General features: G+C 41.8%; 1 protein-coding gene across 6 annotated transcripts in view; it reads right to left on the bottom strand.

Annotated features, from left to right (window-relative positions):
• The window catches only part of AGFG1 (ArfGAP with FG repeats 1), a 131,860-nt gene that overhangs the window by 4,456 nt on the left and 102,027 nt on the right, over positions 1 to 25,377 (bottom strand). For 2 of the 6 annotated variants that reach the window (XM_040348842.1, XM_040348841.1), the window contains 5 exons: positions 23,405 to 23,587; positions 17,239 to 17,317; positions 14,073 to 14,149; positions 13,496 to 13,579; positions 8,769 to 8,867 (listed from right to left, as the gene is read on the bottom strand). In XM_040348842.1, coding sequence (XP_040204776.1) covers positions 8,769 to 8,867; positions 13,496 to 13,579; positions 14,073 to 14,149; positions 17,239 to 17,317; positions 23,405 to 23,587 — 522 coding nt within the window. Of the gene's footprint in view, positions 1 to 8,768; positions 8,868 to 13,495; positions 13,580 to 14,072; positions 14,150 to 17,238; positions 17,318 to 23,404; positions 23,588 to 24,880; positions 24,953 to 25,377 lie in introns of all 6 variants that reach the window. The other 4 variants (XM_040348844.1, XM_040348843.1, XM_040348840.1 and 1 more) reach the window with 3 other exon arrangements.

Here is a 25,377-nt window from a genome sequence, read left to right as displayed (position 1 = left end):
CACTTCCTGTCGTGGTAATGGGCAGGAAGTGAAAAGAAATATATCCAATAAGACTGATTTTGAGGGGGAAACCTGACAGGGGTTCTGACTTTTTTTCCCCCAAAATGAAAAAAAAAATTTGCCTTTAGAACCATTTTAAGAAAATAAAAAAAAAAGTTTGTAAAAAGAAATTGTGATTTTTGTATTTACAGAAAAATCTATTTCTTTGAGTTCATTGAGGGACAAGAAATCAGACACTGTTGAGTTAATCTGCCTGCTGCAGAAGCCTTTGGAAGCCGTGAAGCAAAGTCTGACTGAAATGGTGGTTTGAAATCGTACAAGTTCAGCTGAACACACACGATTTCAAACCGGCATTTCAGTCAGAGTTCGGGGCGATTTGAGAGACATCTGTGTGGGGTCATGCACAGAACTCCACTGAAATTGCCCTCGAAGTCGGCAAAACTAGTGCAGGAACTACTTTTGGGAATCGGTGTGGTGCCGCAAAGTCGGGGTCGCACTGATTCGGATGGTGGAGTTGTCGGCAATAGGCTCCGATTTGGCATGCGATTTGACATGTCAAATCAGCCCGATGTGAATGGGGGCTCAATCTTAAAGTGGTTGTAAATCCCTGACATTAAAAATGAAGAAATCATGTCCTTCTATAGTGTGTACGTGCCTCCAGAGCAGAGTGTGATTTCTGTCTGCCATCTCTTTTCTCTGCTATTGGCAAGAGTCACCGCTGACAGGTTTCCCTGCCTACAAGAGATAGGTGGGAACTGGGGACTTACGGTTTCAGCTGTGCACGGTTTCCTGTGTTTTGTGTGGAGAGGGGGTGGAGTCCCTTCCCTCCAATCAGGGTTTGAATTTTGCTGAACTCTGTGCTCGAGCTCTGCAATAAGATCAGAACTGATGCGTTTCGGGAGGCAAGTGCCCTTCCTCAAAGTTCTAAGGAAGGGAGCTTGCCTCCCGAAAGGCGTCAGATTTCCAACTACAGTGATTTGTCATCCTGATGCTGAAGTTGTGATATACTTTTAATCGTCTCATGTTTGAGTATGTTTTTTGGCGTTTTTTCTATTTTTTTTTTTAACTAGTGTTGAAGGTAATTCACTAGGCGTTCGCGCCTCCCTTTATTTATAGCGATTTGGAGTTTCCTCACTCAAGGAGAAGAGCATTGCTATAAAGGTTACGTACAGGAGTATTTGCGCCAAGGTTTAATTGTTTTTGGGTGGCTCCTGGACTAAAGTGTCTGAGTCTGGGGGTGGAGAGTTAGAAGCTACTCTTGAGGAAGAAAAACGCTAGGTCTTGAATAAGACCCATATATTCCAAGAGATGAGTCAGTTTCAGCGCTGACTTCTAAAGGTGCAGGATCCAGCCAAACCTTTGCAGGGTCTGGACTAGTTCTAGCTACATGGTTGGTCAGAACCTGAGCCAACTGCTCATTCCATAGGTCATCAAGGTATTCCACAATGGGGATGCCCTGGGAGCAAGCACAGGGGTCAGGACCTTGGTGAACACTAGAGGTGCAGAGAAAAGTTTGAGTAGCAGGGCTACAAACCAGAAATGTCTGCAGAAATCGTTGATGCGCTCGAGAAATGGGGGCATGCAAGTACATATTCCTTGATGTCCACAGAGGCCAGAAAGTCTCTGATGGAGAGAGGCTATAATAGATCTGACGAATTCCATGTCAAATTTTTGGGCTGAAATTAAGGCATTTAGGGCCTTAAGATCCAAGGTGGGGTAGATGCCCCCTTTGTGTTTCGGATAGGTAAATAGGTCAGAGTAAAACCCCTGTGCACACCCTGCCACAGGTAACAGGATGATGACCCCATGCTCCAGAAGACCTATGAGGGCTGCATGGCGATCTGCTAATCTTTGTGGTGACAATGAAAAGATGGAATTTATGAATCGAGAAGGGGTCCAAGAGTTGAACTTTAACTTGCAGTTTGTGTAAGCTTTGTCTAGCATCCAAGACACTAGTAGTCCAGGTGTCTGCATATGCTAATGATGTCTTCCCACTTTGGAAAATGGGGAAACCCTCTTATATAGCAAAAATAACTTGACATGACCATGCATGGGAGGAGGGATAGACTTTTGTCAAGTCCAACAGGTAGGGCCTCTAAAGCCATTACAAAGGGTGCCGTGTATAGAGGTTACCTCAAGCAGCATATACAAGATACTTGATTAAAGAAAAAGTCATCTTGATTGAAAAAATAAAATAAAAATCTAGGTAAAAAAAAGTTAGAATTTGTCCATTCTTGCAAAAAAATGTCAGGAGTAGGAGGGGTTATACCGAAATGGCCACATATTTTTTGTTTATCCGTGTCCAAAGGCCATGTCAGACAGCGGTATAACAGCACATTCTGTGAAATACGGTGCCCCTCAATGAACAAGAAAATAGCTTTACTTTTTTAAAGTGCCACTATACAAAACAATAGGCTACATCATTTATTAATAAGAATCACAAGAAAAGGTGAAGGTCTACAAATAAGCACAGGAAGTTACTAGAAGCGTATCTAAATCTAAAAACAAAAATGTTCATTGGTCCTTAGATGGTGTGGCTACATTAGTTCCCTTTTTTCAGGATTTCGTGACAATGCTCACTGTATCTACAGAGACGGATGTGATTGTCACTAGACTGCGTTCTTGATTTTATGGACTGAAACACTTCTCTAATTCCTCATCTCAATAACAGTTAAAGCAGAGCTCCACTTGTCTGCCTACTCTTCCCCCCAGCTGCCACATTTGGTACCATTTGGGTGGGGAGGAGGGAGAAGGTACCTGGTTTTGACAGGTACCAGCTCCCACTTTCAGCTGAGTTCACTGCGGCAAAGTGAGCCAGGAGCAGGAGCAGGAGCAGGAGCCCCCCCCCCCCCAGCAGCTGGCCCATTCAGAGAACGCAGCGCGATTCGCACATGCCCATTAGGAAACCAGCAGTGAAGCTGCAAGGCTTCACTTCCGGTTTCCCTTAGCCGAGATGGTGGCGCCAGGACCGGAAAGCCGATTCAAGAATCTGCTCTGGTGAGGATGCTACTGGATACCTGGCAAGTGCCCTAATAGTAAAAGTCGGCAGCTACAGTATTTGTAGCTGGTGAGTTTTAATTTTTGAGGGAGAATTTAAATTCTTTAAGCATTTGTATTTCACAAAAAGTAGCTGGGAAACCGGAGTAAGATTATTTGCTATGGCAGCTCAGTGCACAGGGAGTTACAAGGACAGTAAAAATCTGGGAGGACATACCATTTTTCTGTACTTGCAGAAATTTTTCACCAATTTTTTTTTTTTAAATCAATTAGGAAAAAAAAGACGCAATGGAGCCACCCTAAAGAATGGTAAGCTAATATACGTTAATTTATTTTTGGTTTTGAAGTTTTGACATCCTTTACAATACAACTGTTGCTGTGAGAAAAGATTTCCAAACCTACATCTGCCTACTTGTCCTGTAATCTGATGGTTCATTTATCATTTTGCTATCTGTTAAGGGGATTGTAAAGGTTCATGTTATTTCATCTTAATGCATTCTATGCATTAAGGTGAAAAAACATCAGAGGATTAGCGCCCCCCCCCCCCCGTTTACTCACCTGACCCCTCTAAAGTCCCACCCCGTGAACATGCTGGCTTCTCGGCTCATTCATTGGTTGATCGATAGCAGGGCAGCCATTGGCTCCTGCTGTTGTCAATCAAATCAATGACGTGGCGCGTTGGGGCGCGGGGTCGAGTGATACAGTCAGCAGCTATAGCCGCAGGCTGTATCACGAGAGCATGCCCGCAAGAACTAACCCCCATGGGAGAGAGCTCCCATGAAGGGGGTTAGTACTTGCGGGGAGGAGCCGAGACAGCCGCCGAGGGACCCCAGAAGACCAGGAACGGGGCCACACTGAAAAACAAGCTGCACAGTGGAGGCAAGTATGACGTGTTTTTTTTTATTATATATATATATATATATATATATATATATATATATATATATATATATATATATATATATATATATATATATATAACCTTTAGTGTCCCTTTAAGTGACATGGGATATACCTTTGCTGTATACAAAATTACACACATTTGCCAGTTTACCTTTTCAAGATATGAAATCATTTACAAGAGGGTTTTACTTGGAATGCACTAAGTCAGTGGACCAAAAATTCAATATGGGTCAATTTCCATTTCTCATAATGGGATCTAATTTGGCTTACTTGAATCAGAAATCATAAAAATGTTTTTCAATGCAAATGAAGAGTCAGATTTATACCCATTACGTGATTGTATGATTTCTCTGTAAATGTATTTTATTACAATAATTTTTGGACTTTTCTGGGTGGGTTAACAGCTTTTTTTTTTTTTTTTTATTGTGAAAATTTTTATTTTTTTAGACTGTATTTTATTATTACATTTTAAGGCTGCAGGTATGGGTATTGTCCACTGGTGGCTGTGAAGGTTAGGCAGGTCCAAATTTTCTTTCTTTAAACCACGGGCTGAAGGAAAGAAAATTGCTTAATTCCCTCATCAACACACTCTGTGTTGATGGGGAATCCCTCCTGCTGCACTATTGTATTCTGACAGCGAGAGGTTTCCCAGCTGTCAGGATGCAATGATCACTGCTGGCAGCTAAAGCTGTAGGCAGTTCTCAAGTTGGAAAAAAAAAAACAGGCTGGTTGTACTGAAGTCGATTGGATCGTTTTCAGTACAACCAGCCTGCCCATAGATGAATCAAAAATGTATCCAGTTCCTGCTGAATCTCAATCAGTCTATGGCAGGATTTAAATAAATATATTTTTGTTGGGTTATAATGGTCCTTTAAACTATTTATAGTGCATTCTAATAAGAGAACAATGGGCATGCTGACAGTCAGATAAGAAATGGTAGATCCACACGAAATGAGGACAAACCCGCAGCACTGAAATTAAGCACATGCAACCATCACCTGAGTGTGGATTCTGGTTTGTATAGGTGAACACTGGGAATGTCCTTGGAAAGAAAACTGAAAACGGCATACGACGGTATTAATAACCTCCGCTGTATACCAATACATGCACATTCTATTGGTTAAAGAGGACCTGTCATTTATTTCATTTTCTGTACACAGTGATTAAGGGGCCTATTTATTAATGTTTTCACCCAAGATTAGCACATTTTCCATTTGAAGCCTATATTGTGTGAAACTTGGATAAAAACATTGATAAATAAACCCCATTAAGGCTTGGTTCACAATACGGCAATGCGATTTTGACGCAATTTGCAGTGCAACTTTAATGCGAGTTTGGTTGCGTTTTGGATGTGGTTTGCATGTTCTGTGGAGCCAAATCACACCAAAGTAGCATATTACCCCCCCTTCCCAAATCGCATCACAGCTGCGATGCATTGATGTGAACAGGTGCCATTGGAAGCAATGTTATTTGCGTTCCCCCTGAGGAAGACATGTGATTAGCCCTGTGTTGTCACATGTAGGGGAGGGGCCAGGACGGTGAAGGAGCTCGGATACATGCTTGTTTGAACAAGCTGTTGACACATACAAGTTTGGAAGCCGTTTGGAGAGGAATCCTATGCTTAATGCTTTTATAGTTTGGTGTGCTGGAAGCACTTAAAATGTGCGAGTACCCTGATGTTATGTTATCCAACAAATTTTTTAAACTAGCGATAATGCACTATCCAGCCTCTTTCTTGTTTTAAAATTGAGGACACTTCTCTGGATTTTTCTGTGGGATCCTGCTGAGCCAGAGTCCAGGAGTGGTTCAACTGCTTATGTGGACCAAACTTAAATGTGAGGTCACACTGTTGGGGGGGGGGGGGGGGGGGGGTTACGTGTGTAAAGTCACCCTCTTCTAGTTTTTTTAGACAGTTGACATTTGATTTTAGGAACAATACAACATTTTTCATTGTGAGCTTGCTTGTTACACAAAAAAATGTGTTTATAGTTCACATTTTTTAGCAATATTGATTTTCATTGTTTATGGCTCCATCTATGCATTTGTAAGGTTCAGCATCACACAGCGCTGCATTTTTTAGTTTTTTGTATAAATGTTATTTCAGTTGTCATGTGATTCAGTGCGATCCAAGTCACATCTGAAATTGTGTCAGTGTAAACCAGACAATAAATAGGTTTTCCTTAAATTAATCCTTGTAAAGTGCAATGGGTTTTTGTGTTTCTGAAAACCAAAAATGCACATTTGAAAACCAAGTTAAAAGACACAGACTTAAGATCAGAATTCAATACCAAAATGTAATTCCTAATAGTCGCATCAACCACTTCAGCCCCGAACCATATTGCTGGTCAATGACCGGGCCACTTTTTGCGATTCGGCACTGCGTCGTTTTAACTGACAATTGCGTGGTCGTGCGACGTGGCTCCCAAACAAAATTGGCGTCCTTTTTTTCACACAAATAGAGCTTTATTTTGGTGGTATTTGATCACCTCGGCGGTTTTTAGTTTTCGCGCTATAAACAAATATAAAGCGACAATTATGAAAAAAAAAAGAATATTTTTTACTTTTTGCTGTAATAAATATCCCCCAAAAATAAATAAAAAATAAAAAAAAATTCTCAGTTTATGCAGATAGGTATTCTTCTACATATTTTTCGTGAAAAAAAAGAAATCGCAATAAGCGATTGCGCAAAAGTTATAGCGTTTACAAAATAGGGGATAGTTTTATGGCATCTTTATTAATATTCTTTTTTTTACTAGTAATGGCAGCGATCTTTATCGGTACTGCGACATTATGGCGGACACTTGACACATTTTTGGGACCATTGGCATTTTTATAGCGATCAGTGCTATAAAAATGCAATGATTACTATAAAAATGCCACTGGCATAGAAGGGGTTAACACTAGGGGGCGAGGAAGGGGTTAATTATGTTCCCTGGGTGTGTTCTAACTAAAGGGGGGGGTGGGACTGACATGGGGAAATGACAGATCGCCGTTCATACATTGTATGAACAGACGATAAGTCATTTCTCCCCTGACAGGACCGGGAGCTGTGTGTTTACACACACAGCTCCCGGTTCTCGCTCTAACGAGCAATCGCGGGTGCCCGGCGGTGACCGAGCCCGCCAGGCATGCGCGTCGGCGTCAAGGTCGAGCGCGCCCCTATTGGCTGAGCTGCGAGATGACGTATATCTACGTGATCTCGCGCAGCCGAGCCGACCTGCCGCCGTATAACTGCAGCGGCTGGTCGGCAAGCAGTTAAAGTGGATGTAAATCCCATTCATGAAATCTGAGCTGGGCAATTACAGTAACTACAGTATCTCACAGAAGTGAGTACACCCCTCACATTTTTGTAAATATTTTATTATATCTTTTCATGTGACAACACAGAAGAAATTACATGTTGCTACAACGTAAAGTAGTGAGTGTACAGCTTGTATAACAGTGTAAATTTGCTGTCCCCTCAAAATAACTCACACAGACATTAATGTCTAAACCGCTGGCAACAAAAGTGAGTACACCCCTAAGTGAAAATGTCCAAAATTGGGCCCAATTAGCCTTTTTCCTTCCCCAGTGTCATGTGACTCAATGTTACAAGGTCTCCAGTGTGAATGGAGAGCAGGTGTGTTGAATTTGGTGTTATCGCTCTCACTCTCTCATACTGGTCACTGGAAGTTCAACATGGCACCTCATGACAAAGAAATCTGAGAATCTGAAAAAAATAATTGTTGCTCTACAAAAAGATGGATGGCCTAGGCTATAAGAAGATTGCCTAGACCCTGAAACTGAGCTGCAGCATGGTGGCCAAGACCATACAGTGGTTTAATAGGACAGGTTCACTGGGTATAGGAGAGAGTTTACATCCACTTTAATGACTTCTGAATGCTTAAGGACTTGGCAAATGGCTAATAAACAGTTATCTTAAGTTTTGGTATTTAACTTGGTAAATGTGCATCTGTTCAATGAACTTCACGATGGGTAAAACAGTCTTGCACCAGCTAAATGTTAGCAGTTAAATACTTATACTTGCTAGCAGTGATAAAGGAAAGGCGCATATAACAGATTTGTTTCTCGCACTTCTGAATGTTACACTGTTCTGAATGGTTAAATTGACTTCATCCCCCTGCATTTATATTGTCCGAGAACGATGGGCTATCTTCACTGTCCAACAGGAATGTGTGGGAGGGGACAGGCAAGTTCCATCACATCAAAGCAAGTGCCAGAGAGCTTTGTTGTCATGAATGGTTAGACATCTGGGCACACAGGAAGCCACTCTAGGTATATGAAGACATCGCTACAATATTTTTTTACTTTTGAAGTGACCATCACTTTAAATATTGCAGTAACAATTTTGTGGCGCTGCTGCAAACTGAATAATCCTGCCCCATATTTTTTAACAGGAGTCTGACAGGCAAATGACAAAATGGAGCTGTATACTACCATACCACTGAAGCTACCTCTGGGGCAATGAAAACCCTTTTCCTGTCCTAGTATTATGCAGAATTCGCTTACATGCAAAGCTTTCAAAAAGATATCACACAAGCTGACAAATGTTGGCGTTTTGCTTTAGTGCACAGCCTTCTACACAGTAACCACAGAAAAGAAAAAGTGACAGATCCTCTTAAATATTACATTAGTCATCAAAGCCATATTTTCCCTTGTTTCTTATGTTTCCTGAGCCCTGAACAGAAATAACTATGCTGCAAATGAATATGTTTGGACTGATCTATAAAAACTGTCAGATGGGAGCGCCAAGAACATAAATAATCTGATTTGGTTGCTATGAGTAGCACAGTCATTTTCAACCCTTGGGATTTTATAGGTCCCCTATACAGGCACAAGTGACAAAGACGAGAGTACAGACTACTCACAGACATCCATCGCTGCAGCTGTTGGTAGTCTGGTCTGGTGGAATGGGTGAAATGGAGCGCCTGGAAACTCCATTTCTGTCGCGTGCCCATCACGGACTCCTGTTAAAAAAAATTAAAGAGAAATTAGATGAACTAGATGGTTTAACGGGCTAATAAAATTCTATCGGGTTGAAAACTAATACATTATTCCAACTTCACTTAATGGGCTTTTTTATAAAAAAAAAAATTAAGGCATGAATACAGACAAATGAAGCCACAATTAGCAAGGCTATAAAAACAGGAGACTATCATCAGGTGCCCCTTTGCAACTATTGGGTCACAAAAAAAAGTATAGGCACTACGCTAAAGTTAGTGAGGAATGGGAAGAGTTATTTTGCTCCCATTCACAATTTTCTAAATTTGGGCTGCTGTCATTCCAGAACTGTCCTGTGGGTCAGTCTGCGCTCCAGGGAAGCAATCCCATCCCTGGGCGACAGTTGGCGCTAGAGGGGTTCTGGCAGAACCGCTTTTCCCCAGCAGCCAATTAGAGGAGTTTTCCCTCGCGGGGCATGCTGGGGGAGAGTATATCTGTGGCGGACGCCATTTTGTGTGGTTCTTCGCAGGTTCAAGGTTCCAGGTGCGGCACCCACCTTCAGGGTGTGCGCATCCAACGGACCCCGGCGATGGCCTTCCAGGCCGGGGTCGCATGCTACGCGGAGCTCCATGTTCCGATAGGGGCCCCAGTGACTCACTGGGTTCCCAACTCTACTGAGGAGATCCCAGGCTGTTTGCGGTTCGATGGGGGGGTCGGCTTGAGGAGAACCCGGAGGCAGGTTGTCCAACAGGGCTTGAACGAACCGGGACATTGACAGGTACACTTCAACTGTCACCCGGTGACCCAACTTAATCTACTGGGAGGATTCGCTCAATCCGTTCACCTCATTCAAGTGTTAGGCCTGTGGCAGAGGCCCTAGAGCCAGGCCTGTGGCAGAGGCCTGTTCCTCCCAGCAATCTAAAGTGACACTTCGGCTGCCAGGCTTGTGGCAGAAGTCTGTCCGGAGGCACTTCACCCACTCTGGCTAGAGTGGCGACAAATTGTATCTACTATTATTGTACTACTGAGAGCAGGATTGCTCTTTCTCATATCCAGGCCTGATACTGCAAGGTTCTCTCTCTTGCTTCATCAACCTTCTTGCTCTACCTCATGTTGATGTTGGCCATGTTGGGCCTGGAAATAAAGCATTTGAAAACCTTAATTCATTGACTGGACATTCGCTCACTACTCTACTCATCAACTACACCCCTAGACAACACTGAAAGGTAACTTAATATGCCGATCCCAACAACAACAAACAACCAGGGGCTCCTGAGGGGGTAGCACTACATAGGGTTGAGCGAACCCGAACTGTAAAGTTTGGGTTCGTACCAGACTTTTGGTACCCGAACAATTTACTGTAAGTTCGAGTTCGGTGTTCGGCAATGTAATGGCACGCTGCAGGGCAGCCAATCAACATTTGTTTAACTCGTGTGACCTAGAAGCCATCACAGCCATGCCTACTAATGGCATGGCTGTGATTGGCCAGTGCAGCATGTGACCCAGCCTCTATATAAGCTAGAGGCACATAGCACAGCACGTCACTCTGCTTTAGATAGGGTAGGGAAAGGCTGGGGCTGCTGCTGCTCTGAGGGAGAGAATTAGATAGGAGTCAGACTCAGTCCTGCTTCAGAAATCAAATTACTCAGCGATCTACATAGTCACTCTGCTTTAGATACTTTAGGGAAAGGTTCCTGGTGTTGGTTTTAGGGAGAGAAATAGATAGGAGTCAGTCCTGCTTCAGAAATCAAATTACACCAGCACTGCATATGTTACTGTGAGATACACCCTTTAGATACTTTTCTTATATTGTGCTATTCAAAAAACACCCACATCCATGGCCACCTCAACCTCCTACTCCATATGGACCTCGTCCTCGTAGGTCAAGATTTTTTTATTTTTATGTATTTTAAGTTATTTCCCTATCCACATTTATTTGCAGAGTACTTGCCATGTGCTTACCAACATTTTTCTGTCATTTGCAGCTCTCTAGCCCTTTCCATTACGTTTTTAGAGACATTTTAGTACTCAAAAGTTCTGGTCCCCATTGACTTCAATGGGGTTCGGCTCCCGAACCCAGACTTTTTTTCGAAGTTCGGCCGAACCTGAACATCCAGGTGTCCGCTCAACTCTAAAGCTAATCAAAGTATAACTAAAAGGCAAAATGTTTTTTTTCCATTTTGGATAGAGTGGAGATGGATCAGAACCTGTCAGTTTTTATTATCATAGAAAGTCAAAGTAAAAATACAAAATCACACATTTTGGGTGGTCCTCAAGAAAAGTAGGAGGGGAAATCTTCCAATGGTGACACTAGTTCTGATGGCCTGGGGGGTCCCCAAGGAATTCCCTTAATTTACAGCAGAGGTAGGCAACCTTAAAGCGGTAGTTCACCCTCACCCACATGATTTTACCATCGAGACAGGCATTGTAGCGCGAGCTACAGTATGCCTGTCCCGATTTTTTTAACCCCGGACTCACCTTGTAATCGGACATCGTAGATTTCGGCTCCCGCGGGGAATGGGCGTGCCTATGGAGAGGGAGGATGATTGACGGCCGGCCCTGGCACGTCACTCTCCCCGAGGACAGCCGGAGTAGGTCTCGGCTGTTCACGGCGCCTGCGCACAGGCTATGCGCAGGCGCCGTGAAGAGCCAAGCCTATTTCGGCTATTTCCGGAGAAGCGTGACGCGCCAGAGCCGGCCGTCAATCATCCTCCGTCTCCATAGGCACGCCCATTCCCCGGTATCTTCGATGAACGATTACAAGGTGAGTACGGGGGTAAAAAAATCGGGACAGGCATACTGTAGCTCGCGCTACAATGCCTGATTTTATGGTAGTAGAAAATTTTTTTTTTTTTTTCTTTCCGTTCATAGGGTGAACCCCCGCTTTAAAGAGGTGGAGATCTACCTGAACAAAGTGGGAAATCGAAGATCACCAGGCACAGTGATGCCTCCTCACACCCGATTTAAAACCTCAAATTACCATACTACTGTGTCGCAATCTCATGCATTGTGTGGCAAACATGGGTTTAAATCAGCTTCATACTGATCTGAAGATCTTTTCTTTTTTTCTGCTGGCACTATTCTGGAGATCGATAGCTGAGATAAGAAGTGGAGTGCAGTTGGTATCACTCTGTATGGGACAGGAGCCAGTACTACAGAGGAGGCATCGGCTAATGTGGCTCTTGCTCCCTACTACAGCTCCAAGTTTACAAGTAGTTCCTCTGCATTGCACGGTTTGATGCTCTGGGATGGCAGGCCCAGACTGCGATATATCTTTCCGTCACCTGGTCTTGATCTACTGGTAGATGGCAATCTACTGCTTACTGACCCCTGATTTACAGGGATTTCCTCTCACTTCTTGTTTTGGCTATGGGACAGGAAGTAAAAAGTTAAATCTCCCCAATGGGGCACATACAGCAAACAATAACCCAACAGGGGTTATCACCCTCCCTTACTCTATCCAATAAGAAAATAAAAAGTTTTGCCTATAGTTCTATCTTAAGTGCTAGTGGAACACACCTGCAAGTAGGCTGCACATTGCCACAAGCCTTACATAGTCCCTGCCCCGAGCTGTAGTTATGAACAAAGAGAAACCCAAAAGAAGCAGGCTGTTTGTGACCAGGGAAAGCCAAACTTGGTTGTATGTATGAGGGAGTTTGGTAGTGAGTAGTCACGCACGCACCTGACGCAACTTCCTGTCCCGCTGGTTCGAGGTGCTATGCGAGGTGGAACGCAAGCACGCCATTACAGCCACTAAGCCGGGACTTCGATCCACCCCTACAGACACGCAAGCAAGCCTCAGTGCCAAGTTTGGGGCGCTTTTAAAGTAAGCAGCCACTTGGCTATTTTATGGTACCCCCTTTTAAAAATAAACAGTACTATATGTTGGCATCGGTTTCATCTTTACATATTCGCTTGGGAGATATCTGCCACTAAGGAACACGTGCAAAGGATCCATTTAACTATACAGGATTACACCTGTTAAAGCGCATTTTGACTCCTTTTTTGGTAACAAATTAGGGTCAACTCCATTCGGCAAGAGGCCATCTATTACTGAACACTTCGGGTGCATACAGCAATATTGGTGAAGGTGGAACACTACTTCTGTCATCCTACCTTGAAGACACAGGAGAAATTTATGGACTCTGTCTGATGAAATTAATTTGCATGCAGCACTTTATTTTTATATATTTTTTCTCTTATCCAATTTTGAATTTTTCTTCTGCCCACAGACTTTTGCATAGCTTCCCACACCTAGTGGGTCACATATTGATGTCACATTGAGTCACTACTCACCGTCGTTTCCACATTTAATGCTTAAATCTGATTATTGTTATCACTTATCCAGTTATGGTACATTAATTAGGAGCTGGTCATCTTGTTTTATGCTTTATAGCACTATATTTATTATTCAGTAATATATATTGATTAAGCACTTTATTCTAGCGCCCCCACTTTCCATTTATCAGTGAGTAAAATTTGCTTCCGGCCCTCCCTCCCTTTTTGCCTTCCTATTCCTTCTGGGTTTTTTTTTTCCTGGGGGTAAGGTAAGCTTGGTATTGGCTGCAAGTGTCGGCCAAGCTATGAATTACATGATCAGTACATGCTGAAAAATTCACAATGTATTTATTATAGACTGGAATTTTTTTTATACCTGGTGCTGATCGCCCATTTGTCTGGAATGGATTAACAGCCGGTGCAACGGAAGCCGACACAAACGGGTTTGTGGAAGCAGATGCTGCAAAGATGATAAAAAACAATATATTTGTATTTACATAAATGTAATCACATAAAACATAAAACACATTTTATATTTATAATGGTACAAACTAGATGAAAGCTTAAATCATGCTTAAAGTAGAAGTGCAAATGGATGGGAAAGAGAGCAAGGTATTATGTGGACATCACTATTGTGATGTTTTATAAAAGGTGAACAGATCAGGTGACAGGTGTAAGAGAGGCATTGAGTCTGCTCAGTGTTTTTAACCTCCTAATAAAATGCAGCAATACAACATGACAGGTAAGTGTATAACAGCAATAGCACACTCCTTTACAAATATTCCAGAGGCTTCATATGTTCCTATGTAGATGTTTCAGACTGTCCACTCATCTATTTCAATGGAGTTGGCCTTTAGAAGAGTGCAAATGTCTTACACAAGGACTTTAAAGAAACCAGTTTTAACAAACCTATGGCTTGGAATAAACAGTGACAAGGATTCATTTGTTCTCACCTGCAAAGCTTCCTGGGACTGGTGGCATCGGGCGTGTGTGCGCTGCAGGGACTGTAGCATGCATTCCAAAAACACTGCTGAAAAAGACAAGCGGATTTCCAGTTATGAATCCCAATTACTCAAATCATAAAAAAACAGCTTTATCTTTACAGATGACAAGCAGTCCCTGCATTTAGCTTTGCTGCATATTAACACATTTTGTAATGTTAAAATGAAAGCAAAATGCATGGTAAATAGCAGCAAAACGCCACAACAAGCATGTTAAAGACATGCACCAAAACAGTGTTTTATTAAAGATTTAGTGTGAATTAAGTCTACAATTATTTACATGCACAAGTCACTGCAATGTAGTATTGGAAACCTACTACTTTTAGATCACACGGTTTCATAAATGGGAAAAACATGTCATCCTTAAAGTAGTACAAACTCCATTTACCCTTGAAAAAAATATTCATACCCCCTTGAAATTTCCAAATGTTGTCATGTTACAACCAAAAATGTAAATGTATTTTATTGGGATTTTATGTGATAGACCAACACAAAGTGGCTCATAATTGTGAAGTGGAAGGAAAATGATAAATGGTTTTCCAAATTTCAGCATCATGTTGTGGAGATGCTTTTCTTCAGCAGGGACAGGGAAGCTGGTCAGAATTGATGGCAAGATAGATGGGGCCAAATACAAGGCAAATGTAATACTGACATATAAACTTTACACACATAGGTTGGACTTGTGTCTTTTTTTCAACCTCACCTACTATGTATTGACATAGGAGGGCTGAATACAAATGCACGCCACACTTTTCACATATTTGTAAAAAAAAAATTGAAACCCATTTATCATTTTCCTTCCACTTCACAATCATGTGCCATTTTGTGTTGGTCTATCACATAAAATCCCAATAAAATACATCTATGTTTTGGTTGTAACATGACAAAATGTGGATTTTTTTTTAAGGGGTATGAATACTTTTTCAAGACATTGTATATTCTGGAGTTGGATCTGCTTTAATGGACAAGCACTGTGAAGGCTGGATAGGAACAATAAATGACAGCAACAATTTACAGATCAATTTTTAAAATATAAAACAAAAAGAAATTGTACAGTTTAGGCCCATTTTAAAGCATTACTACATATAAACCATGTTACATAAACCACAATAAAGATCTTCTTCTACACTGAAATAGCAATGATGCAATCTGAAGGGACTGGTCAATTGGTATAGCCAAAATCTGTAAGGGTGGCTAGTAGTATGAATCTACAAAGCTCTTGTGCTAGTAGTGTTATGGATTATATGGGCACCACGGGTCACAGGAAAGAAATTCACACGATTCCCCCATTAACACAGACAGTGCTGACAGGGGAATTCCTCCTGCTGAGCAATTGCCTGATCCTAGTGGGGGGGGGGGGGGGGGGGGAGTCAAGACCGTGATTATCGCTAGTAGCCAAACCATAGTATAGCAATAGCAGCGGCTAGCGATAATCGCAAGGGAATCTGACAGGCTGGTTGTACCCAAGTTGAACAACTTGGTACATTCTGCCTGCTCATTAATGGTTCGAATCTTGGCCGGTTCCTGGTAAACTAGCCAAGATTCGAACCGTGTTTGGCCCTAATCATACGTTAGGCAAAACGGGCAGGTAACCCATGCAGAGAATAATAGGGCCCACTGTAAGGGTAAATGCTTTTAGTCCCCGGAGTTCAATTAACCACTTCAATACCAGGCTTTTATACACACCTCAATACCGGTGTATTCTGGCACTTCTCTCCTACATGTACAAATCATCATTCTTTTGCTAGAAAATTACACAGAACCCCCAAACATTATATATGTTTTTTTAGCAGACACCCTAGGGAATAAAACGACGGTCATTGCAAGGTTTTATCTTGCACGGTATTTGCGCAATAATTTTTTAAACGCCATTTTTTTGGAAAAATGAATTAAAAGAATAACAAAACTGAAATATGAAAGATGTTACACCCAGTAAATAGATACCCAACATGTCACGCTTTAAAATTGCCCACACTCATGGAATGGCACCAAACTTTAGTACTTACAAATCTCCATAGGCAACAATTTGAACATTTTTACAGGTTACCAGTTTAGATTTACAGGAGGAGATCTAGTGCTAGAATTGTTGCTGGCACTCTAACGCACGCGGCGAAACCTCACATATGTGGTTTGAACGGCATTTACATATGTGGGCGGGACTTGCGTGTGCGTTCGTTTCTGCGTGCGAGCTACCGGGGACAGGGGCGTTTACATTTTTTAAAAAATTTTTTACACTTTCATTTTTTTTTTATCACTTTTATTCCTATTACAAGGAATGTAAACATCCGTTGTAATAGGAAGTGTGTGTGACAGGTCCTCTTTATGGAGAGATGCGGGGTCAATAAGACCCCACATCTCTGCTCCAGGCTGGAAAGCATGAGATTGGTGAAAAAATATCACCGATCTCATGATTACTGTTGCTTACTAGCCGCAATCGCGGCTTTGTTTACTTACGGGTACCCGGGCATGATGTCATCACATCGCGCCTGGGCCTCCGACGGTCATAGAGATGACTGGTGACCATCTGGTCACCAGTCATTTCTATGCTTCCTGCCTGCGCCGGACGATTCTTTCTTTGGGCCCCCGATGGCACGGGAGAGCCCGGAGAAGCACCAGATGGCGGCGGGAGGGGGGTGTCCCCTCCCGCCACCTATAAGAACGATCAAGCGGCGGAACTGCCGCTATGATCGTTCTTATGGTGCACAGAATCGCCGGCACTAAAGAATGATGCCTCTAGCTGCAGGCATCATTCAGATATCCCCCCACAAAGCCCAGGACGTCATATGACGTCCACCCAGGATAGAAGATCCCATCTGTGGACGTCATATGACTATGGGTGGGTACTGAAGTGGTTAAGCAACAGAAGAGCAGGGTGGTAGGGCCACCTGTCTGAAGCAATGGAAGAGAAAAAGCACATACAGCAACAAACACGGCCCACAGATTTATACTTGTACAGAGTAGCCAAATAATGAATGCATACACCCCCTCTAGCAGCTGCTTATTCTCCGATATGCCCACTGTAGCTTCCTTTCCACATTCATTCAGTCCCTTCTCCCCCATTCAGCATTGATCAGAGCACTTGGAATACAAATATATACATACAAGTTACAATACACACTTTTCTTTTGCAGATGAGGCCGCTGGGCCAGACGTTGCAGAAACAGCTCCACTACTATAGACAGCTTGACCGCTACCACCTGGAAAAAATGAACTTGGTAAATTGCCAATATTAGCACATATACCAAAAGACAACGTGACAAACATGGGTCAAGAACAAAGCACTGAAAACATGAATGTACCAAAACATTAAGCATTTACAAGAACTATATTTTATTAAACTGAATGCTTGCTCATTATTGTGACCCCGTGTCTGAGATCTCTCCAAAACATTACAGAGTAGAGTGCGACTTCAGAGAGGAACTGCAGGCTGGTGTACCAAGAAAATACATTCTTAACACAAAGACAAATATACTAATCTACATAAAAAAAGCATTAATGCTTTCTTGTTGAATATGAAAGCTCCTGTGGCCATGTGTGTCAATAACTCCTTTATTTTAGGAATTGAATGTAGATTATTGCAGAGACAAAATGGTCGGACTATCGGCACCGTGCTATTACACTACATTACACATCTGTTGCATGAATACTGTATTCTTTAAAGCTCATGTAGAGACGGGCGTTGTTTCCTGTGTCTGATGTATGTTTGAAATGTACGTCAAACGCAAGTCAGCAGACAATTGAGGCCGGGTTTGCCTTGCTTTAGGTTTCTTTGGACACAACATGTCCTAGCGATAGCCATTTGTACTGCAGGCAAAACAGGCCAAAGGCTGCCTTTTGTGGCATTTCACATTTGAATGCATGCGTTTGAGCAGAACTATGTTAAAGCGATTGTAAAGGTTTACATTTTATAAAAAAAAAAAAAAAAAAAAGTTATTTGCACAAAGCAGCCCCAAACCACCTTTTCTAAAGTCCTCCGCTGGAGCTTCTCGCTCCTCTCCCCACCGTTGAATGCCTCTATAGAAAGCTGCATGCTATGAGGGCCTTATGTGGATTTTCTGTGTCCATAAGCATGCAGAACACGGCCCGGCTGTGATTGAAATCAGCGGGAGCCAATGGCTGCTGTCTTTGAGCCAATGAGGAGGAAGAGAGCCTTTGTTCTCATGATGCACAGCGCTGGAACGAAATCGGGCTCAGATAATAAGAGGGGGGGGGGGGAGCATGCAGTAGGTTTTTTTACTTCAATGCATTAAAAAGGAAAATACTTTTTGCCTTTAGAACCATTTTAAATGCCAAAGGCAGTGCTTGGAAAACTGACAAAACACCCGTTTACACAAGCCCTTTCACTGCATTCACAACTGAGCATTTTAAATCACGGGCGAATCGCCACAATTCAGTCCACAATTTCAAATTCTCTGCCAAAATGACAAACCGCACGACGTGCATTTCAGATGTCATTCATTTTAACTGCACCTAAAAACACAGTGCAGTTCTGCCATTGAAAAGCGCACTAGAATTGCAGAAAACCGCATCTTGCGAAGCTTATTTAAATGAAACGCCGGACTCCTTTTTTGGGAAACTTGAATACGGTTTACTGCGCAATTTATTGTGCAGTAGAACCGCACTACGTTTTTAGGCACCATTAAAATGAATTGCATTTGAAATGCGCGTTGTGCAATTTGTCATTACACAGTGCCTTGAAAAAGTATTCATACCCCTTGAAATTTTCCACATTTTGTCAAGTTACAACCGTAAATGTATTTTATTGGGATTTTTTGTGATAGACCAACACAAAGTGGCACATAATTGTGAAGTGGAAGGAAAATTATAAACGGTTTTCAACATTTTTTACAAGTATGACATGCATTTGTATTTAGCCTCCTTTACTCTGATACCCCTAACTAAAATCTAGTAAGACCAACTGCCTTCAGAAGCCACCTAATTAGTAAATAGAATCCGCTTGTATGTAATTTAATCTCAGTATAAATACAGCTATTCTGAGAAGCCCTCAGAGGTTTGTTAGAGAACCTTAGTGTTAACAGCATCATGAAGGCCAACACACCAGACAGGTCAGGGATAAGGTTTTGGAGATGTTTAAATGGAAGGTTAAGTTCTAAAAAAAAAAAATATATATAAGCTTTGAACATCTCTTCGAGCACTGTTCAATCCATCATCCAAAAATGGAAAGAGTGTGGCACCACTGCAAACCTACCAAGACATGACCGTCCACCTAAACTGACAGGCTGGGCAAGGAGAGCATTAATCAGAGAGGCAGCCAAGAGGCCCATGGTAACTCTAGAGGAGCTGCAGAGACCCACAGCTCAGGTGGGAGAATCTTACCACAAGACAACCATTAGTTGTGCACTCCACAATTCTGGCCTTTATGAAAGAGCGGCAAGAAGAAAGCCATTGTTGAAAAAAAAGTTATAAGAAGTTTGCGAGAAGCCATGTGGGGGACACAGCAAACATGTGGAAGAAGTTGCCCTGGTCAGATAAGAACAAAATTCATTTTTTTGGGCCTAAAAGCACAACGTAAAAATGTGTGGCGGAAAACAAACACTGCACATCATCCTGAACACACTATCCCCACCGTGAAACTTGGTGGCGGCAGCATCATGTTGTAGCAATGCTTTTTAAATAAGAAAACCTGATAGAGTCTGCAAAAGACCCAAGACTGGGGCTGAGGTTCACCTTCCAACAGGACAACTACACTAAACATACAGCCAAATTTACAATGGAATGGTTTAGATCAAAAGAATATTCATATGTTAGAATGGCCCAAAGATCAGACCTAAATCCACTTGAGAATCTGTGACAAGACTTGAAAATTTCTGTTCACAGACACTCTCCATCCAATCTGACAGAGCTTGAGCTATTTTGACAAAAAGAATGGGCAAAAAGTTCACTCTCTAGATGTGCAAAGCTGGTAGAGACATCCCCAAAAAGACTAAATTGCAGCGAAAGGTGGTTCTACAAAGTATTGCTAAATACAAATGCACACCACACTTTTCAGATATTTGTAAGAAAAATTGAAAACCATTATTTTCCTTCTACTTCTCAATTATTTGCCACTGTGTTGGTCTATCACAAAATCCCAATAATGTACATTTACATTTTTGGTTGTAACAGAACGTGGAAAACTTCAAGGGGTATAAATACTTTTCGAAATCACTGTAACAGAGCGTTTTGAAAACGCAGGCGGCATCGCCCAGGTGTGAATGCAGCCTTTATCTGCTGTGACATTAAAGCTGGCCATATCCCATTTCTGAACGAACATTTAAGTTTCTCAAATACAGTCAATGAATTGACAAATGAAGTCCAAAAGTAGTTAAACATTTTCTGACTTTACCATTCAGTTTTGGAATTATTGTAATTTCCCAAACTACCACCACCTACATGGTTAAAAATTCATTTAATTGACAAAAAGTTTCCATCCTCCTCCTCCTAGTTTTCTCATAACTATGGTCAGCAATGAATGTCAACTTGACCTCCTTAAAGTGGTGGTTCACCCAAAAACTCAATTTTTAACATTAGATTGAGGCTCATTTTGTGAAGGGGAATCGGGTGTTTTTTTTAAATCGAAGCAGTACTTACCGTTTTAGAGATAGATCTTCTCCGCCGCTTCCGGGTATGGGCTGCGGGACTGAGAGTTCCTATTTGATTGACAGGCTTCCGACGGTCGCATACAGCGCGTCACGATTTTCCGAAAGTAGCCGAACGTCGGTGCGCAGGCGCCGTATAGAGCCGCACCGACGTTCGGCTTCTTTGTGCTACTCGTGACGCGATGTATGCGATTGTCGGAAGCCTGTCAATCAAATAGGAATGCCCAGTCCCGAAGACCATACCCGGAAGCGGCGGAGAAGATCTCTCTCTAAAACGGTAAGTACGGCTTCGATTTAAAAAAAAACACCCGATTCCACTTCACAAAATGAGCCTCAATCTAATGTAAAAATTGTTTTTCGGGTGAACTCCCGCTTTAATGGTTAGAAAGTCAAACTAATGTAAATAAAATCAATAAAATTTAATTGGAATGTTGCTAGTGTACGGCCAGCCTAAAAGCACATAGAAAACCTGCTACAGGCATACACTTCTATATTGTACTTTAAATGTTTTGTGCCTGCAGGGCTTAGAACTAAATCACAAACGCACAGAAAACATGCTACACAGAACTTCTTTAATGCAAACCTGGAGTAAGAATATCTACCCGAATTAACGGATGTACAGGTAGCTGTAGGTGCAAGTTGATGTATTTTTACTTTAGGCTTACATTAAAATACTTCCCAAAGTGTAAATAAAAATCCATAATGTATATGTGAGACACATTCCAATGGCAAACTAATAACCAATCAATATCAAGTACCAAACAAAACAAAAAAAACAATAGCCAGATGCCAAACACAAAAAAACATATGCAATTTTGACCTTAGTGTTGCCAAATTCTACTATATATAGGCTCTTATAATGGCATCGATATAAGTAAACAGCTATAGTAAGTCTTTGTGAATGTATTCATAACTCTTCACATCCACTTCTTTAAGTTTTCACCACGTGCAAAATAGAGATAAATGTTGATTTGCTTCCTTTGTGCTCTTCTTAAATAATGTGCACCTCCACCTAAGGTAAGGGGGGCACTCACCAGAGGACCCTCTCAGCTTTGGGGGATTTGGTTTCTGCACTGGGTATATCCTGGACATCCTCTTACTGATCTGTATCCTTCAGTATTTCCAACAGGAATATCTCAGAATAAAAAAGCCGATAACCAATAATCGTGCAATACGTTTTAATACAATAGACAATTATAATAAAAATAGGGGTGCACTCACATTTAATTGTGCCTTGGCGGCACCCAGTATGCAAAGCCTTGGATAATACAGATATTGCCGCCACTCGTGTAACTGAGCCAGTGGGCGTTCCGCCTGGGCCGGACGTGACATCAATGAAGATTCGGAATTTCCACCAATGTGCAGACCTCAATGCATTGCACGAGAAGGCGATTAGTTAAAGCGGTTGTATACCCCCCCACACTTGGTAATTTTTACCAGCGGCAGATACGCTCTGAAGGTTCGGCGGATTGTGCCGGAACGGAGGACTCCTGCGCGCATGCAACCCGGGAAAAACACATAAAAGAGGTAACATGTCAGCCCCCTCAGTGGTGATGCATACCAACACATTATGCTATTGTCTAGCAGGTTGTTTTTTTCCAGTGATTTACTACCACTTTACCCATTGGAATATGTCTCGCATATATACATTATACATTTTTATTTACACTTTGGAAAATATAATATCCAACTAGTGCCTCAACATATAATGATCATGACTGGTATTTGGCAAAAGCCTAAAAGTTGAAGACAGCAGTTAATAGTTTCATAAATTTGCACACCGGTGGCGCCGTTGTTAATTTTTTTTTTATTAAGATACTTTCCACAAACCTTTAATGGAAATTGTAATTGAACTGACACACAGAGAAAAACAGCCACAGATCTTGCGTCTCTTGCCTGCCTACGCCACAGTATGCCCTATGTTTATGGCCAATAGAAAAATTTAACCTGCTACACAACCAGCTTTTTTGCTGTGCAAAAAAAAAAAAAAATATATAAAAACAGAGAAATAGTTTAAAGATATACAAAAAGAGAAGAGCGGGATCCCTTTATAATGGATGCAGCACATGAGCAGACCTGGAAATGCAACTGCAGAGATCTCACCAATGAAAACTCTGAGAGGCATAAGAAACTATTAGGCAATTTACCTGTCCAGCAACTCTATTTCATGTAGACTAACTCTAACACGTTTCAAACTATGCATGGTGTCAGTTGGTGCTGTTACCCACAAAGCTGGTAAAGCACAGTTCACAGGGCAACATTCATATACTAGTCGTACTTGGAAAAAAAAATTGGTTATAAATATGTTGACTTGCATATGAAATACTTACAAACTTGTTTGGCTTTGCTTAGTTTGAGCCTAACTCGTCATCTTTAATAAGAGGGCGAGACATCAGTAAAGTCTTCTTGCCTTGTCACCTGCCTGACCTCACTGCACAAATCAGAAGCAGGACAACGGTATGTAAGACCAGGCAGGTGAAAAGCATCAATGATCAGACTTCTGATGACTTCATACTCAAAGTAAGAGCCAAATAAAGTAGTAAATCGAAATACTTCATAAGTAAGCCATCAATAATTTAATTTTAAGATTCTTGAACAAGTCCAATAGTGGCTTGTTTTCTATACAATCTTTCATTAAATGTGTAGTGGAAACATCCCTGCACATTATCCTCTCCCTTGCCTTACCTTGCGGGTTGCTGAAGATACTGTCTAGGTCAGCAAGAGCTGCGTATTTATCCGCTGAAGGCTGGCTAGGTTTACTGACTGCAGTAGTTTGGCTGGCTCCGGTGGAATTAAAGGCTCCAAAGTCAGCACTGGAGGATTTGGGAAAGTTATCAAACTGGGCAAAGTTTGCATTTGCATTGGTACCTACAAAAAAAATATCCAATTAAAAATGCAAAGAAATCAAATACACTGCCAGATGATTCCATTATGCTTTCAGTCACAAAAGGTGTATAGTAATAAAATTCAGGCAGTCCTAAACATTACGTGTTGCATCTTCAAAATTTAAATGCTTACAAAAAGGTAAGCATTTTAAGGTCTTGATCTAAGAGCAAGAAAAAGCAGGTGCTAATTGAGTAATCTTTACTGGCATCTGCTGGGAGCTCCCCGATTTTAGGGGTGAATGCATTTTAAGCCAAACTGCTCTGTCCATCCCAGTGCCCAGTAAACCTCTCTCTTTGCTGCAATATTTGGTACCCATTACATTTTAGCTGAATTTCACTTATTTCCCCAAGCAGAAACCCATACCAGAGGGCAACCATTGGCCAAATAGAACAGCGGTGGGAATCAAGTAATGCCCATCTGGATTTCTGAATCCAGTGTCTTTTTTAAAGACTCCATAGTGACAGGTCTGTAGATAATGTGTGGGCATTCAAACTGCGCATCAACCCTGAACCCTTCTGCAAAAAGAAATGTATGCCCTGGTAAGATGGGCCTTCCTACAACAGGATGCAGACCTATCCCTAATGCGATGTCTAAATAATTGTTTGCACCATTAAACATTTACTAGCTTGTGCACTCATTTCAACAAGGTCCAGGGAAGGTTAATAAAAGCTTTGGCAAAAGTAGACAGGCTGGGAGCCCAACATATCAGCTTTTGGCTGGCAAAAACGGTCTTCTGATCGTGATCAACTGACAAGGCAATGTTGTTAAAAGTGCTTTTAAATGAGGAAAGACATCTCTCCACAGTTCATTGTGGAACAAAGATGTGGTACGATGCTTTTCTATACACTGCAACTTGTAGGGGGAGGAAAAAAAAAAAGTGAAATGAAAAAATTCTAAGGCCAGGAAGCCAAAATATTGTGCAAGCCATTAGAGGGTTAAGAAACACAAAGGTTTTGCTTTGTGCCCCTCTTTGTGTAAAGACACTGCTATTAATTGTTAACCGTTACCTGCATTGATTATTCTTTGCCAACTGAAAATCAGTTGGATGCACCCAATGTTGCAAGTATAAAAGGGAAAAAAAAAAAATCAGACTTGTTTTCCCCAATTGTGGAGCTTGTTTGCACCAGAAAACCTATATTGTATATGCTGAGGAAGACCTGTCATGGAAACCACAAACACGAGTAGTCTAATCTATACACTACAGGAATACACTAGGCACAGCAAGAACCAAACCAAACATTGGTAGAGGTCCCCCATAGGGACAAAAAGACTTACGGTAAGCGGCCTGCAGAGAGAAAGCGGACGTAAAGTCGCCAATACTGCAGCTGGATGAAAGCGTTCTGAACGCTGATAGGCCATGAAAAAGGTGAGGGAGAAGGTAAAAAAAAGGAGTTGCAAAGAAAACAAAATTAAATTGTCACGTTTTGAAGAAATTAAAAGGCAAACAGACAAAACTGAAAACAAGAACATGCTGTGACAGGTGGAATGATGTAGGACACCAACATGCTATGCATCAGTGAGAAAGACAGTATGGAGTATGCTGTAGGATACTTGAGAACAACCTAAATCAGAGATGCCAAGCTGAAGCTGCCTAAATGTTCAGTTATGGTTAGACGTCAGTAATGGAAGCACCCGCCATCTCTTTATACATCTCAGGGGCTCAAATGCAGAAATCTGCACTTGAGTTGCCAAGTCAGCCCATTTGCTGCTGTCACTATAAGGGGTCGACCACACTCCTCTTGCACCTGGAGTTGAATTAGAGGTTTCAAACT

Source organism: Rana temporaria, chromosome 4 (assembly GCF_905171775.1).
Source record: "Rana temporaria chromosome 4, aRanTem1.1, whole genome shotgun sequence".
Taxonomy (NCBI): domain Eukaryota; kingdom Metazoa; phylum Chordata; class Amphibia; order Anura; family Ranidae; genus Rana; species Rana temporaria.
The sequence above is the reverse complement of the archived record's forward strand: the minus strand, read 5'-3'. Positions and strand labels throughout refer to the sequence as shown.